Genomic DNA, 15,591 nt, shown 5'->3' with positions numbered 1-15,591 from the left:
GGGCAGAGCAGAGGGGGAGGAGAACCTCCCTCGCCCTGCTGGCCACGCTCCTCTTGATGCACCCCAGGATGCCGTTGGCCTTCTTGGCACCAAGGGCACCCTGCTGGCTCATGGCCACCTTGTCCCCCACCAGGACCCCCAGGTCCCTCTGGGCAGAGCTGCTTCCCAGCAGGTAAATCTCAAGGCACCACCAAGGTCCAAGGCAGATCCTGACCAGCCGCTCTCCCCCGCTCCCTGCAGAGATCAACCAGGCGCTTGAATAGCAGAGAGATGAGGTAAGAAGCGACAGGTATTTTTCGTTGCCCTGTGGCCATGTCTAGGCTTGTTCGGGAGCCACGCACCGCGCTGGTGTGGTTCTGCCTCCAGTGCAGCTGGATGAAGCCTGGGCACCTGGTCTGGGGCTGCTCCCAAGGACCCAGGTTCAGGAACCAGTTCACCCGTGGCAAAGCCGCGACAACTGATTTTCTGAAAAGCTGCGTCACGAAATCCCCGAGTGCCGCCTGGCTCTGTTTCAGCAGCAGCAAATTCCCTTTGGATGAGCTGGAGCTGAATTTGTCGCATTTTTAAATGTCTGTTTGTCCAGCACAGAGCCTGGGGTTCCTCCTGGCGTTCCCTGAGCGTGACCTGCTCGTTTCCACCACAATAACGCCGTGTCGCGTACTCCAGGTCTGCGCCTTCAGCTCTGCTGCTCCATGCGTGCATTCACAGCTTCTGAACCGGGGGCTGCCAGACCCCGACTCGGGCTGGCTTGGGGTGGCCATGGCCTTTGCGGAAGCTTGTGCACCACTAACAGCCCAGCAGCCCCACAAGCGCTTGTGCCGCCGGCCCCAAAGGCAGAATTGGTCTCTGTGCAAGGGCGCAGGCCGGACAAAACTGAGATGCTTTGGTTCCAGGTCTCACCCGTGAAGCCATGAAAAGCCGAAATCAGGACTCAATAGTCAATTTGCCAGACTATCCAGCAGGTATTCTTTATCGCAGCACTGGACACACAGGGGATCGCTCCCCCTAACGTGCGTGTCGCACAGGGTTAGTGGCACAGCTTATAGACAAGTTTTACATATGTATGACAATGAGTTCCCAAAATTCATTTACATATTCCCGTCCCAATCACGCATGCTCAGTGAGTTGAGTCGGTGGTCTTTGGGGGTTCCCAGTGGTCATTGTGGAGAGGCTTCTCAATAGTCGTCTTCCATGACCTCTAGGCCTTTCTTCCATAGATGGTCATAAGTTGACTTCTGAGTGGCAAGGCCTGGTCCTTCTGCGCTGATCTTGGGGGTTGCTTCAGAGTGACTTGAAGAACCCATTCAGGATCTGTTAATGCTGTTACAGAGAGATACCATCTGGAAAGCTCCCAGGCAGGTTGGCATCTCCCGATGTGAGCCACATCCTACAGCTATCAGCATATTCTAGCTACAGTTGGCTTCACAAAGGTCTTTGTTAACCCTTTAGCAACCCTTCAGTTCAGTGGCTAGGGTGTGCTTCCATCCAACACCCAACAGCATTCCTCGAGCAATGTCAGCGCGGGTCTGATCACAGTCATGCACAGGTTGCTGGAGTGCGTAAATGAAGGCGGGAACGCGTCATGCCGCGGGCTGGGTGATCTGTGTCAGGTGTTTGCATGGGTATGCACTGAGCAAAATGTGGTTTTGCAACCTTACGTTGAAACAATACAACCCTTGTGTATGGAGTTACCTAACGGTGGTCACCAGTGAGTAGCCCTGTTGGCCGGAGAGCAGCAAGGGCGAGGTCATCTCTTCTGTTGAATCAGCTGCCATAACAGGAAAGGAAGAATCCAGTTTGGGGGCACAACCTCGCTCCTGTCACTTCAAGCCATCACATCATTTGTCTTCTGGGAAAACTGGGTGGCACGGCTAACAGCCAGGGCTTGCACGGCTAATGGCCAGGGCTTGTACGGCTAACGGCTGGGGCTTGCATGGCTAATGGCTGGGCTTGCATAGCTAACGGCTGGGGCTTGCATGGCTAAGGGGCTGGGCTTGCAGGGCTAATGGCCGGGGCTTGCAGGACTAACGGCCGGGGCTGTGCTGGCTGCAGGGAGCTGCAGTGGTGACTGTTTTTTGGAGGAATCTGTTTGGCCTCTCCTGAGAACCCGAGCTGGGGCAGAGCAGGTCATGTTACCAGGCTATTATCCGAACGCATTGATGTCGTTCTTCCAGGAATGCGGCGCGAGAAGAGCAGGTCACGCTTCTGTTGCTTTGAATCCTTCCTGACACGCCATGGCAGGAAGCCATTAGTTCTGAGGTGGCTTTTCATGGAGCCTCCCGCCAGACTTCCAGGGAGCTGTTGTGGCATTTCTTTGCTCCTGTGAAAACGGCGCGCGGCAGAGAGCAAGGGTTACACCAACTCATTACGTTACGTTACATCAACTCAGGCTGCCCGTCAGAGCCAATGTCTTTCTCACCTGGAGGGGCACCCTCAGCAAAAAAGCGCTAATAGTGCATGTGGCGTGAGGAGCAAACAATTCCGATGAACGCTAATGACTTGTGCTTCCGAAAGCACCATAGGAGAGAGAAGAGTTCCCAGAAGAAGGCATCAGTCTCACCTTAGTGCTTTTCCCAGTTGACGTCTTATCAGAAAAGAGTGACCAGACCGTCATGCCAGCTGGGATGGTTTTGTTCTTACAGTTTTATGCAACTAGGTGTTATCAGCCGTGATTTATCATTTATGGTGGGGTTTTCAGTCAATGAACGGAGCCAGGATTCCCTGTGGATTTGATTGCTCCTCCTTTGTACCAATCCCTCTGTTTAACCTCGCGCAGATCTGTGATTCCATGATCCTATAAAAACTCAGCCATGAAGTGAGCAAATCCATGGCTGCTCAGTCTGTAGCTGTCAAGATGCTGGGTCAGGACCCGCTCAAACTTGGGATACTTTCTGTAAGGCCATTGAAGGTATTTTAGCTGCAGAATTCACGTTATGACATTTGTGTAAAAAAAATCTTACGTGGGTGAGTAAATTGTTTAAAACGGCTCCGAAGGGACTTGTGCTGAACACAGAGGACTCTCATGTTCCCTGTTTTCAAGCCCTCCACAAATCTCTGCTATTTATTTGTGTTCTGATGGCGTCTGCCGCTGCCGTATGATGCCTTGGTACATGGAAGCGTGCGTTAGACATGTTCAGGGCCTGAATAAATTAAACCCGAGGAGACCATAATAACAGAGGTACCCAAATAGAATCATAGAATCACAGAATGTTTTGGGTAGGAAGGGACCCCCAGAGCCCACCCAGCCCAACCCACCTGCAGGAGCAGAGACACCTTGAACCACATCAGGTTCCTCACAGCCCCGTCCAACCTGGCCTGGAATGTTCCCAGGGATGGGGCCTCCACCTCCTCTCTGGGCCCCATCCAACCTGGCCTAGGTGACCAACAAAACCTTCGTTTTGGCTTTATTTTAGCATAACACGTGGATGGTGGAAAGCAATTAGACCAGAGGAGACGAAGCTCCTCAGGTAGCTCCGGGCAAAGCCATTTCTGCTGCTGTTGCCGCAGCACGCAGCGGTGCCCTTTTCCCAAGCGTTGGCTTTGTTTCCTTTTTGTTTTTATAAAGCACTTAACTGGAATAAATATTTCTCTTTTAGTCCTCCCCGGCCTCTGGCTAACATGAACGACACCATGGTGACCCACATGTCCTCTGGAGCACCCACCCCAACCAAAAGGTAAGCGTGCCTTGTAGCCTTGGCTTGTTTGTTTCCATGAGAGGCAGAAAAACGCCGAGCACAGGTTTTGTACCGCGAGGGCTCCTCGGACAGATTTCAGGTGGCGCTGCCGCTTCGGAGCACGCACGCGGCGTTCGTAAGGCAAGGAATTGTTTGCAGCGCTTCCTTTTGTTCTCTCGAAAGAGTGATTTTCTTTTATTGGAATGGTTGTGATTACCTGAGCGTGGCTGAAGAAATATCTAAAGACCACTAGAGAGATTTTTGGGTTTCTTTATAAATGGAGCATTGCCTCCAGAGCTGCTCCGAGAAAGTCTGGTCTTGTTGTATCACAGGCTCCTCTGCTTACCAAGGACCATTCCGTGCCGCTGGAGGCGTTTGGCTGGAGGCTGCCAAAGGTCTTGCCGGCCGCCCATGTCTACCCCGAGGCACTGAGGTTGGAGTTGAACCTGGGGTTACATTTCCATAGCTACGTACGTGTGAATTGTCGTAGGGACGTACAATGTAGAAGTGCAAAAATCTAGTTGAAGCGTGCGCTTGCACTTGTCTTTCTTGTCAAGGTTTGCTGGGGAGAGTAGCAAGGTGGGTCACCAGAGGCTTGTCCAAAGCCGTGAGTGAGTAAAGGTTCCCCACCAGGAACAAGAAGCTGAGCTGTGCTGTCTCAGTGACAGGGTGGTACTCGGGCGGCGAGCCAGAGCCCTCGTTTTCAGCAGTGGTCCTTCAAACAGAACCAAGCAAGGATCCGTGTGCTCCCCTTCTACTTCCCAAGGCAAAAAAAAAAAATTCAGTCGTGTGTGTTTGACCTGGCGCCTGACTCAGTCCGTAAATCGCCCCATGTAGCGTCTGCAGACGCCACACAACCTGACTTCCCATGTGGGACGTGGCGGGGTCCCTGTGGCAGGAGGTGTTGAAGATGCAGTGGGACAAGGCGCTAGAGAATCCCATCCAGGCTGTCTGTCCCACAGAGCTGGACAAGATGATCTCCTGAGGTCCCTCCCAGCCTGGGCTGTTCCGGGATGCTATGAAATGCGCCTGGGTCTGTGAAAGGCGCCTTTTGCTGAATTCGGAGCAAAGAGGCTGAGAGAGCAGGCAATTCCCAAACCTTTACAGGGTTGCGTAGGCAGTCCTCAAGCCCGTACCGGTAACATCTCCTTGCTTGTTGGGTTGCAAGCAACCTTGTGGCAAAGGTCTTTTGCATTGCCTCTGCTTCGGGGTCCAAGTTTGCTCACTGTAGTGCAGGTGACAGTCGTCTTCACGTCTTTGTCAGAGAAGATGCTGCTTTAGGCACACGTCCTCTGTGCAGATGAGCTTCAGACACTGCCTGAGTAGCAACGTCTGCAAGGTTCTCCTGCAGGCTCCTCATCCTTTTGCGTAAAAGGCCGTACAGAACGGAACGGTGCAACCCCCGACGCGGGAGCAACAGTTAATCTGGGTAGTGATCACCTCGTTCCTTAGTTTCTACTTCTTTGTTCAACCAGCTTTTCCCATTTTCTGAATCCAAACTGGATAATTCACGTTTTAAAAGCCTCTAATTCCACATTCCTCAAGACCATCTCACCTGTCTGGCAGGGAGAGCTTCCCGATGCCATCCCGTTGTGTTCTGGCTCACCAGCATCTCACCTCTTCCAGTACGAGCTTAGATTCTGTGCTGGTCACTGGTGCCTTTTTGTCTCGCGGAGTGACGTAGTCCCAGGAACTATTGATTCCTCCGCTTCTTTCCACTTGGAGATTTCTTTCTTTCTCAGATTGTGTCGACTGTGTGATCTATAGAAATCACAGCCGATCTGGAAGAAGGGGACAGAGAGAAACTTGAGCTCAGATTATCCATGGCAAGTGGATAAACTCTGTGTTTCTTTGCAAAATATCAGGAGAGAGGCTCATGCAAAATGGAATCCCAGCACCGAGTATTCTGCGGGGTGGTTCTGCTGGAGGAGGTGAAGCCTCCATAGATAAGCTTTTCGGCTGCTGATGTAGTGGAAGTGCATGGGCACAACTGCCTCATTGCTAATGGAGCAAAGGAGAAGGTGGAACAAGTGTTGGCTTTATTGCCAAGTACCAGCATTGATCCCCAAGTACGGTTTACCAAAGGAAACACCAACATCCAAAGGAAACACCAACATCCAAAGGAAACACCAACATCCAGAAACTCATTCAGGATGCATCCTTCAGATCCTAACCGACCAGCTGTGCGTCTGTTCTCCTGTGGGCAGGGCCTGGCCTACCCATTGCCGTGATTTGAGAAGGGGGACACCGCAGGAAATGCTAGGGAAATGCCATATCGAGCACTAATCCAAAATCAGAGGGTGGATGTTATAACCTGACCCTTCGACTTGTTTTCTTGGCCACATAGACCTTACAATGCACTGCTGAGATAAGGAATAGCAGAACAGCATTTTTGTATGAAAATGAAAAAAAAAAAAATGAAGGGAAAGAAAATCAACAGCTTATGGTATGTAGGTGTTGGTGAAGTCGCATTGAAGGTAAAGACTGATTATGACAGGACCGCTAGCCATGACCATTCAGGGGTACAAGGATTTCATGCTGGTATCGTGTCCTGTCACCCGCGCTGCCAGGTAGCAGAAGCTGGGCTACGATTGCAAGCAGGAATTCATTAAGTCAAGCTGAGAAGTAAAATTTTTCTCTTGGTTGCTGCACTTGCTCCCATCTCGCAGCGCTCATCACTTTATTGCCTGGTCTGCAGTGTTAGAGAGACCGCTGCCTCGTAAATCCAGCCCTCACCAGTGGGGTCTACAAATGCGACCTGCTTAAGAAAGCTCTTCCTTTCTTGTTCTAAAGTTCACCTTCTTCACGCTATGGAAGGCTGTAGATACCCCGCCTGCTCCTAGCCTGGGAGCCCTTGTCTGTTAATTCTTCCTTGCACAGGAGGCAATGGGTAATCTGGCTCACGCTTGTTGTCCTTACCAGTACCCCTTCTTCTTTCAACGTTTCTTTTTGATGCGCAATGACCAGAGCTGCACCTAATAGTCAAATCTGAGCCCACTTTGGGGTTCCAGTCCCATATTCTTCTGCTTGTGTGAATTGCGGGGGTCCGCATGCCTCTCGTGAGCAGAGACTGTCCCAAAGGCACGTGACTAAAGAACCCTGTCTCTTCTCTGATGTGGGCAAGGGTATGCATGGATCTGGGGCTGATCACAAGAATCCCAGAAATACTGGATGGAGAAACTGCAGTGAGCAAAGGGCAACATGAATAGCTTTTCAGCGGTGCTACCAAGATCAGTATTTTGACCAATGACGACGTGATAGAATCATAGAATCATAGAATCGTTTAGGTTGGAAAAGACCTTTAAGATCATCAAATACAACTGTTAACCCAACCCTACTATCCCATCACTAAACCCTGTCCTAAGCACCTCGTGTACCCATCTTGGTGGACTCAACCACCTCCCTGGGCAGCAACAGGACTTTAGAGCCAGCAAAACCCTTTGGCTTGGAGCATTTTTGGACTTATACAGGAACAAGGTCTCTGTTTCTGCCTGTTGCCCAAGACAAGATCAGGTAGACCAAAAGTAATTCAGAAATAAAGACCTGAGAAATCAGACCTGTTTGGGCGTACAGCACGTCGTCTGCCTCTACGCCCCCTGCAGTGTCAACTGCCAAGACTTGCTTAAAAAGTGCCTCATGAGACTCATTTGCTAACTCAGGCCTCATACACCTGGAGGAGGGAGCAGAGTGAGATCAGCAAGAACACCTGGATGGTGACAAAAATGTCGAGACAGGCCACCGCAGCGTTGGGGTCGATCCATGGTCATGGTTATTACCAAACAAGGTGCCAGTTGGCTGCAAGCAGCTCGGATTTTGAAAACCGTGCAAGCAAACGTAGGTGACTTCCCATTTAAATGCAGAGGGCTTTTCTATATGCTAATAAGCCGTGTCCTCAAGGGCTACACCGAAGTAGCTCAGGATGAAGACCTCTGTAGCACATGTACATTACAGATACCATCTCCAGCAAAGGCTATGAGAAGAAGTTGGAATAAACATGGAATAAACACCAAAGAAATGCCCTGATTCTGCAAAATGATCACTGCCTCATCCTTTGCCCACAGTTTGCTCCTCCTGAGAGGCGAGGCATTCACAGAAGTGTGGAATGGCACTAGACCACTCCAGAATATACCTTTAGAAAGCCAAAATCATCTCACTGTCAAGTGTCATCTTCTGTCAGGCATCGTGGGAACTCACAGGCAGCAAATTCATGGTAGATGCCATCATCTGCGCTCACCATACCCATAGCAGTACCTGCCTCTTCCCAAGGTCTTGGCTCATCCCTCTTCAAGGATCCCACTTTCAGAATCCTGTCAGGAAAGGTTGCTTCATCCAGCAGATTCTGCAAGAGCTCATCAGAAGAGGCTTCTTCTCCCTATACTTGCTTATTCCAAAGAAGGAATGGGGCATTTATCTTGTCCTGGACCCGGGGGGATCGGACAGGCTGCCTCAGGTTCAGGTGGTAATGTTTGCCTCCATCGTTCCAGCTCCTCTGGCTCTCAGCCTGCAGAATGCATACTTCTTCATAACCACCCAACACGCCCCTGGGGATCTACCTGAGGCTCGCAGTGGGACCAAAACACATCTCTGGAAAGGTATTGTCACTCAGACTCTGCTTCAAACCTTCATTCTTTGCAAAATACCTGGTTGTGGTGGCTGCGTGCACCTCTCCGAGTCTAGTCAAGGTTGGGTTGGTTTTAATCACGTCATCACGAGACTTATGGGTCTTCAGCAGAGCCCCTCACAAGGAGCGTGAGCCATTTCGGATGATAGCATTGGTGTGAGCCAAGCAGTCCCCGTCTCAGCAGGGCTTGCTTGCTGAGTTGAACTACACTGATGAGTACTGCTGAAGTGGCAGAGGTTACCTTAATCGGGCCCTGGCCACCCACACCAGAGAAACGCTGCTTACCACATCTTACCTGATAGTGCCAAAATTTGGCTCAGGTCAAGAATACGTCCTTCAAAAAGACTATGGAGATGCTGCCGAGTTAATGGAGAGAGCGCTATGGAAGTATCTAAGAGCTGGAAATGTGATGCTACAGGAGCGTTATTGGTTTAGTTCCATCAGGAAGGTAGAATCATAGAGTGTTTTGGGTTGGAAGGGACCCTAGAGGTCATCCAGTCCAACCCCGAGGTAGAGACGTGGTTCGATTGGTAAGTCACAAATATTTACCCGGGAGATATCTCCAGTGGCAGGGTTCAGCCTTGCATAGGAGGGTGGTTCAAGGGCCCCTAACTTCTGCATAGCCCCTGCCTACAGCCAGGCTGGATGGCTGCAGAAGCCACGCATTTAGGGGGAAGCACGGAAGCTAAAATACTCGGCTCTCACCTCGGTTTGCAGAGGTTCTGTGTCCGTCTCCGCACACGTCCACCCACCTCAGGCACGATATTTCTGAGCACGTCGAGCTCTTTGGTGCGCTGGCTGAACCACTGACTACGCTGGGGCATTCTCGGTTCATCTGCTGTCGTGTTTGGTGGGGCACAGGAGCGTGCACCAGCGTTGCCTTTGTGTCCTCCCTTTCTTTAAACCTGGAAAATGCAGTGCGGGTGTCAGGAGTTAATGATAGAGTCGGGAAAGGAGGAGGAACGGGGGGATTCTCACTTTGAAAGCTTCTTATCTTTCTGTTTTGGCAGTTCACATATGTCTGCCCACAATATTTTCCCCAAGATCTGCTGCAGTTGCTCCTGCTCGAGGTTAACCCGTGATGGAGGAGCTCATCACTGACTATCATTAAAGGCCTCATTTCCCTAGCTGGAGGCACCGTCACGTCTTGGCAGTGTGAATTAAAGATAGCAGGGTCACGGAGGTTGCCTTGTGTGGGCGGAATGGGGTTCGGATCCGCATCCTAATGTGCTGAAGCACCTCAGACTGAAATGTTAGAAGTTACGTGTTTGCCGGTCTGCGGACACAGAATTCATCCTGAAAACAGGGAGGACGGGGCTCAGCCCACCTTTGAATGTCCCCAGTGCTGAAAAAGAAGGGGAGGGCGGCAGCGAGGCACAAGAGCGTTTGCCAGAAATGTATTTGATTCCTGTGATAGAGACATTATCGTATGAGCAAAGGGTGCATCCTGCCTAAAGCCTCTCCCTTCCAAAGAGCATTTTACAGTTGGTCTTGCCTCATCCAGCTTCCTTCCTTCACGCTCATGTCAGCCAGCTTCCACCAGGGGATCCATCCCAGAGTAAGGTTTTCTCTTTCACTTCCCGTTCTTTCCCCAGAAAATGGAGCAAACATGGATCGGTTTATCTGAAGGCAGAGCTGGAAGGCGTAGTGATGGATACCCACGCATCGACGGAATGAGAGAACTGCTTCTGCAATTCCTTATTCTTTGCAAAATGCCTGGTTGTGGTGGCTGCGTGCACCTCTCCGAGTCTAGTCAAGGTTGGGTTGGTTTTAATCACGTCATCACGAGACTTATGGGTCTTCAGCAGAGCCCCTCACAAGGAGCGTGAGCCATTTCGGATGATAGCATTGGTGTGAGCCAAGCAGTCCCCGTCTCAGCAGGGCTTGCTTGCTGAGTTGAACTACACTGATGAGTACTGCTGAAGTGGCAGAGGTTACCTTAATCGGGCCCTGGCCACCCACACCAGAGAAACGCTGCTTACCACATCTTACCTGATAGTGCCAAAATTTGGCTCAGGTCAAGAATACGTCCTTCAAAAAGACTATGGAGATGCTGCCGAGTTAATGGAGAGAGCGCTATGGAAGTATCTAAGAGCTGGAAATGTGATGCTACAGGAGCGTTATTGGTTTAGTTCCATCAGGAAGGTAGAATCATAGAGTGTTTTGGGTTGGAAGGGACCCTAGAGGTCATCCAGTCCAACCCCGAGGTAGAGACGTGGTTCGATTGGTAAGTCACAAATATTTACCCGGGAGTTATCTCCAGTGGCAGGGTTCAGCCTTGCATAGGAGGGTGGTTCAAGGGCCCCTAACTTCTGCATAGCCCCTGCCTACAGCCAGGCTGGATGGCTGCAGAAGCCACGCATTTAGGGGGAAGCACGGAAGCTAAAATACTCGGCTCTCACCTCGGTTTGCAGAGGTTCTGTGTCCGTCTCCGCACACGTCCACCCACCTCAGGCACGATATTTCTGAGCACGTCGAGCTCTTTGGGGCGCTGGCTGAACCACTGACTACGCTGGGGCATTCTCGGTTCATCTGCTGTCGTGTTTGGTGGGGCCAGGGACGCGGCCCCGGGCACAGGAGCGTGCACCAGCGTTGCCTTTGTGTCCTCCCTTTCTTTAAACCTGGAAAATGCAGTGCGGGTGTCAGGAGTTAATGATAGAGTCGGGAAAGGAGGAGGAACGGGGGGATTCTCACTTTGAAAGCTTCTTATCTTTCTGTTTTGGCAGTTCACATATGTCTGCCCACAATATTTTCCCCAAGATCTGCTGCAGTTGCTCCTGCTCGAGGTTAACCCGTGATGGAGGAGCTCATCACTGACTATCATTAAAGGCCTCATTTCCCTAGCTGGAGGCACCGTCACGTCTTGGCAGTGTGAATTAAAGATAGCAGGGTCACGGAGGTTGCCTTGTGTGGGCGGAATGGGGTTCGGATCCGCATCCTAATGTGCTGAAGCACCTCAGACTGGCCACGTTTCCGTGGCTTGGCTTCTTCCGGCGAGCCGAATTTGTTCCTAAAACGGATGGTACGTGATAGACCTGGAATAGACGGTGGATGAAATGTTAGAAGTTACGTGTTTGCCGGTCTGCGGACACAGAATTCATCCTGAAAACAGGGAGGACGGGGCTCAGCCCACCTTTGAATGTCCCCAGTGCTGAAAAAGAAGGGGAGGGCGGCAGCGAGGCACAAGAGCGTTTGCCAGAAATGTATTTGATTCCTGTGATAGAGACATTATCGTATGAGCAAAGGGTGCATCCTGCCTAAAGCCTCTCCCTTCCAAAGAGCATTTTACAGTTGGTCTTGCCTCATCCAGCTTCCTTCCTTCACGCTCATGTCAGCCAGCTTCCACCAGGGGATCCATCCCAGAGTAAGGTTTTCTCTTTCACTTCCCGTTCTTTCCCCAGAAAATGGAGCAAACATGGATCGGTTTATCTGAAGGCAGAGCTGGAAGGCGTAGTGATGGATACCCACGCATCGACGGAATGAGAGAACTGCTTCTGCAATTCCTTAATTGCATCCGCACGCTGTTAGGAAGTCGCTGTTCCCGGGTTTCCTGCAGCTCTGTTGAGATATAGAATCATAGAATCATAGAATCGCTCTGGTTGGAAAAGACCTTTAAGATCATCGAGTCCAACCTTTAACCCAACCCTGCCATCCCACCACTAAACCCTGGCCCTAAGCACCTCATCTATCCTTCTTTTAAATACTTCCAGGGATGGGGACTCGACCACCTCCCTGGGCAGCCCATTCCAGAGCCTGACAGCCCTTTCGGTGAAGAAAATGGATGTAACTGGGCACGGCTGGGGAGACGGAGCGAGCGCAGAGCCGCAGGGAAGGCCAAGCTGATCAATGCCTGTGGTTGGAGACGCCTTTTGCTCATGCTTCCTGGCAGCGTTTCGGATAAGAGAGGGAATTTAGTCATAGTTGTGGATTGCACAAAATTATTTGTGGAAAGCAGTATCATCCCCATTTTAATCTGTCACAGAGGCACGCACGGAGGGTTTGGGTCTCTCCAGGAGGCACACGAGTTTTCTGCTTTGTCCCCGGGCTTCTCTGCACCCAGAGCTCGTGCAGAGCTCGGCCGCGTGCCTCGGCCTCTCCGTAAAAAAAGGCTAAGGCAGTCTGCATCCAGAAAACACGTTATCACCCATGGAAGAGAGGCTGAAATCAGTAACAGCTCTGGCTTCGAGAAACCGAGGCACCGATTTGGCCCCTGGAGGCGGAGCAGGGAACCCTCAGTCTCCCTGGGGAGGAAAGGCTGTGGCCAGCGGGGCGAGGGAGGGGATTCTGCCCCTCTGCTCCGCTCAGCCCCCCCTGGAGCCCTGCGCCCAGCTCGGGGGGCCCCAGCCCAGGACAGACAGGGACCTGCTGGAGCGGGGCCAGAGGAGGCGAACTGAAAGAGGGGAGATCCAGGCGGGATAGGAGGGAGAAATTGTTTGTGCTGAGGGGGGGAGACCCTGGCCCAGGTTGCCCAGAGCAGTGGTGGCTGCCCCATGCCTGGGAACATTCCAGGTCAGGTTGGACGGGGCTGGGAGCAACCTGACCTGGTAGAAGGTGTCCCTGCCCATGGAGAGGGGTGGAACAGGATGAGCTTTAAGGTGCCTTCCAACCCAAACCCAACCCAACCCAACCCACTCTGTGATTCAATGAGTCCATGACTCTTGTGGTGGCTGCATCCAACCATTCATCGCTCAAGGGCTGCCAAAGACAGGATGGGGCCAGTGCACTGCGGAGCTTCCTGGGCTTCCAGGAGGCAGTGAGCGCCACCGTTCAGCAGCAGGGCAGGATGGAGACCTCCTTTGTGATTTCATGCTGTTAAAAACATGAAACCAACCCCCCTTTGACAGCTCTTTGGTTGGGAACAAGACTGAGCTGAAAGAGCAGGGCGTTAATGCTTGGGCTCACTTTTTTTGTGAACTAAAAAGTGAAAACCAAACAAGAGGAGCCCTTGTCAAGGCTCCTCTTCAGTCTGTGCACATCTCCCGGAGGAACCTCTCTCGTTTCCAGCCTCCTCTTCCTCTGCTTTCAGAGGGAAAATATCCAGAGGGGCAATGAACTCCTCAGATCCTACCGTTTCAATAACCGTGTTTTGCACGAGGCAGGGAGCTTTCAGTCATCTCTAAAATGCTGTAGACAGAATGAGGTCAGAGGAAGGCTTTTTCTAGCAAGCAGGGAGTTCTGGGAACAGACGCGTGGCCATGGCCGTGCTCAGCTGCGGGGGGGTTTCACATTTAGGTATGTAACATCACCATTTTGCTATTTTTCATCTTGCAAAAGGCAAGTTTCCGAATGAAGAAAAGGCGATTGGGTCAATGGCGTGTTTGCATGGGGCAGCGTTGGGTCGGGGGGGGGACGGGTGGTCTGCACGTGTATCGTGACATTTCCAAAGGGGAAGCTCTAGTGCAGCCTGGCCTGTATTTGCTCCCTGTGATACAACAAAGCGCAGTATTTCTCTGGCCTCCACAGCCAACGAGCCTTTCTCAATAACCCGAGATTCGTACGTCTCTCCTGTACGCCTAGGCCAAGCCCATTGGATGTTATTTGGTTTAGCCAATTTATTTTCAATTACTGCAGGCACAGATTTTTTTTCCCTCCTGCTGTGGTCAGAGCGCGCTGTTCTTCTTGCAGTAATTCCGTTCCCAAAGACAACCTGTCCCCAATTAGGTTGGTGACGTGTGTCTCCCTCTTTAAACACCCTTCTGCATCATCCGTTTGCTCCGCAGCCGTGGCCAGGCTGTAGGTTATGCCAACCTCTTCTACGTTGCAGAGCCATGTTAGAACTCCAACATACTGCATTGCAGTCTTGTGAATGCATACGCCATGGGAAAAGACGGGCGGATCATTCCCTGCTTTGTCCCAAAGGGCTTGCGTGCGCCTCGGTTGCCATCACGGCTCCTATAAATACGTAAGAGCGGCCATCTCCACAACTGCTGGGTTGCCCACAACAGAGATGGTTCCTCCTAAGCTTCTCCGTGCGGGGTGTCTGGGGACCGATGAGCTCTTCTGGCGTGTGAGAGCAGGCCCGGTTCAGATCCCCGCTCTAAGATGGGAACGGCCCAGCCATGCCTGCTTTCTTTCCCGTTGACCGCAAGGGCGGGCAGAGAGCTCGCTCATGTCAAGAGGCCACTAGTAATGTGTGTTCGGGGAGGCCAAAGCTTCTCCCCTGGGCTGAGGAGGGTCTGTAACACAGAAGCCCTTTTGACAACCCAGCCTACAGGAGTGGTCACCCAAGTGCCACCTATAACGCAACAAAACACTGCTTTTTGGGTTTTTCCCTGATTTCTCAGGAGCCTGGAGACCACAGACTGTATTTGGTCAGGTGAAACGGGTTCCTACCGCCTAGAGTAAATCATTGGTGACTTAAGAACTGAAGCTGAAAGGGGCATGAGGTCACCTATCAGTATTCCAACCCTGCTTTTTTCCTGAGATGTTTTATTTCTGCTAACTCCAACGTGGATTTTTTTTCAGCCTCCTGCTCCTAACGGCGCTGCCGAGCTGCCCTTCCTCCTCCCTCACACTCCTCCTGCCTTTGGTCCTCTTTGTCCTTGGTTAACCTTGCTGCCGCCATCGATTACCCCTGGGGTTGTGGCCCCCCTGGCTTTACAGACGCGTGCACGACCGGGGGCGCCAGCGGTTCCGCAGACCTCCAGGAACTTCCCCTGCCGTCCGCTCCGCACCGATGGATTTCCGAGCGATGTCTTCGATGCTGCCCCTTCTTTTTTTTAAGTTCTGTAACCCAGAGTGGTCTCTCTTTGCTTCACTGAGCTGCTGACGGTTCCCAATGTGCCTTTCCCCTCCCGCCCCCTCGTGCCCACATTCATCTCTCTGACGTTTCCTTCCAGCCGCCCAGTCACCAATGCCACCAGACAGTGACTGCAGCCGCCGTTACTGCCCGCTCTGCCATTTTTCTTTGACGCAGGTGGAGTACATTCGTTTTCTTATATTCTGCTTCTTAGACCTGTGTGGCCTCTAGAGATCCCAGACCCGTTTTAGCCGTAGTTTCAGCCCAAAAAGCTTTTGGGTCTCTGACGTTTCCTTCCAGCCGCCCAGTCACCAATGCCACCAGACAGTGACTGCAGCCGCCGTTACTGCCCGCTCTGCCATTTTTCTTTGACGCAGGTGGAGTACATTCGTTTTCTTATATTCTGCTTCTTAGACCTGTGTGGCCTCTAGAGATCCCAGACCCGTTTTAGCCGTAGTTTCAGCCCAAAAAGCTTTTGGGGAAGCGTTCAGCAGCTGGAGCCTGGGTGGGCTGGGGCAGCCCGCGCGGTCTGGGTGGGCCCTGCCGGGGCGGCCCGG

The 15,591-nt window shown here is 51.9% G+C and overlaps 1 protein-coding gene across 12 annotated transcripts in view; it reads left to right on the top strand.

Annotated features, from left to right (window-relative positions):
* Positions 1-15,591, top strand: part of LOC104130499 (dystrobrevin beta) — a 138,067-nt gene that overhangs the window by 97,119 nt on the left and 25,357 nt on the right. For 10 of the 12 annotated variants that reach the window (XM_035899127.1, XM_035899149.1, XM_035899163.1 and 7 more), the window contains one exon: positions 3,597-3,674. In XM_035899127.1, the coding sequence (XP_035755020.1) occupies positions 3,597-3,674 (78 nt within the window). Of the gene's footprint in view, positions 1-3,596; positions 3,675-5,416; positions 6,006-15,134; positions 15,239-15,591 lie in introns of those variants that run through there. The other 2 variants (XM_035899170.1, XM_035899178.1) reach the window with 2 other exon arrangements.

This window comes from Egretta garzetta, unplaced genomic scaffold (assembly GCF_000687185.1).
Source record: "Egretta garzetta isolate BGI_Z169 unplaced genomic scaffold, ASM68718v1 scaffold510, whole genome shotgun sequence".
Lineage (NCBI taxonomy): Eukaryota > Metazoa > Chordata > Aves > Pelecaniformes > Ardeidae > Egretta > Egretta garzetta.
This window is presented reverse-complemented; position numbering and strand designations above follow the sequence as displayed.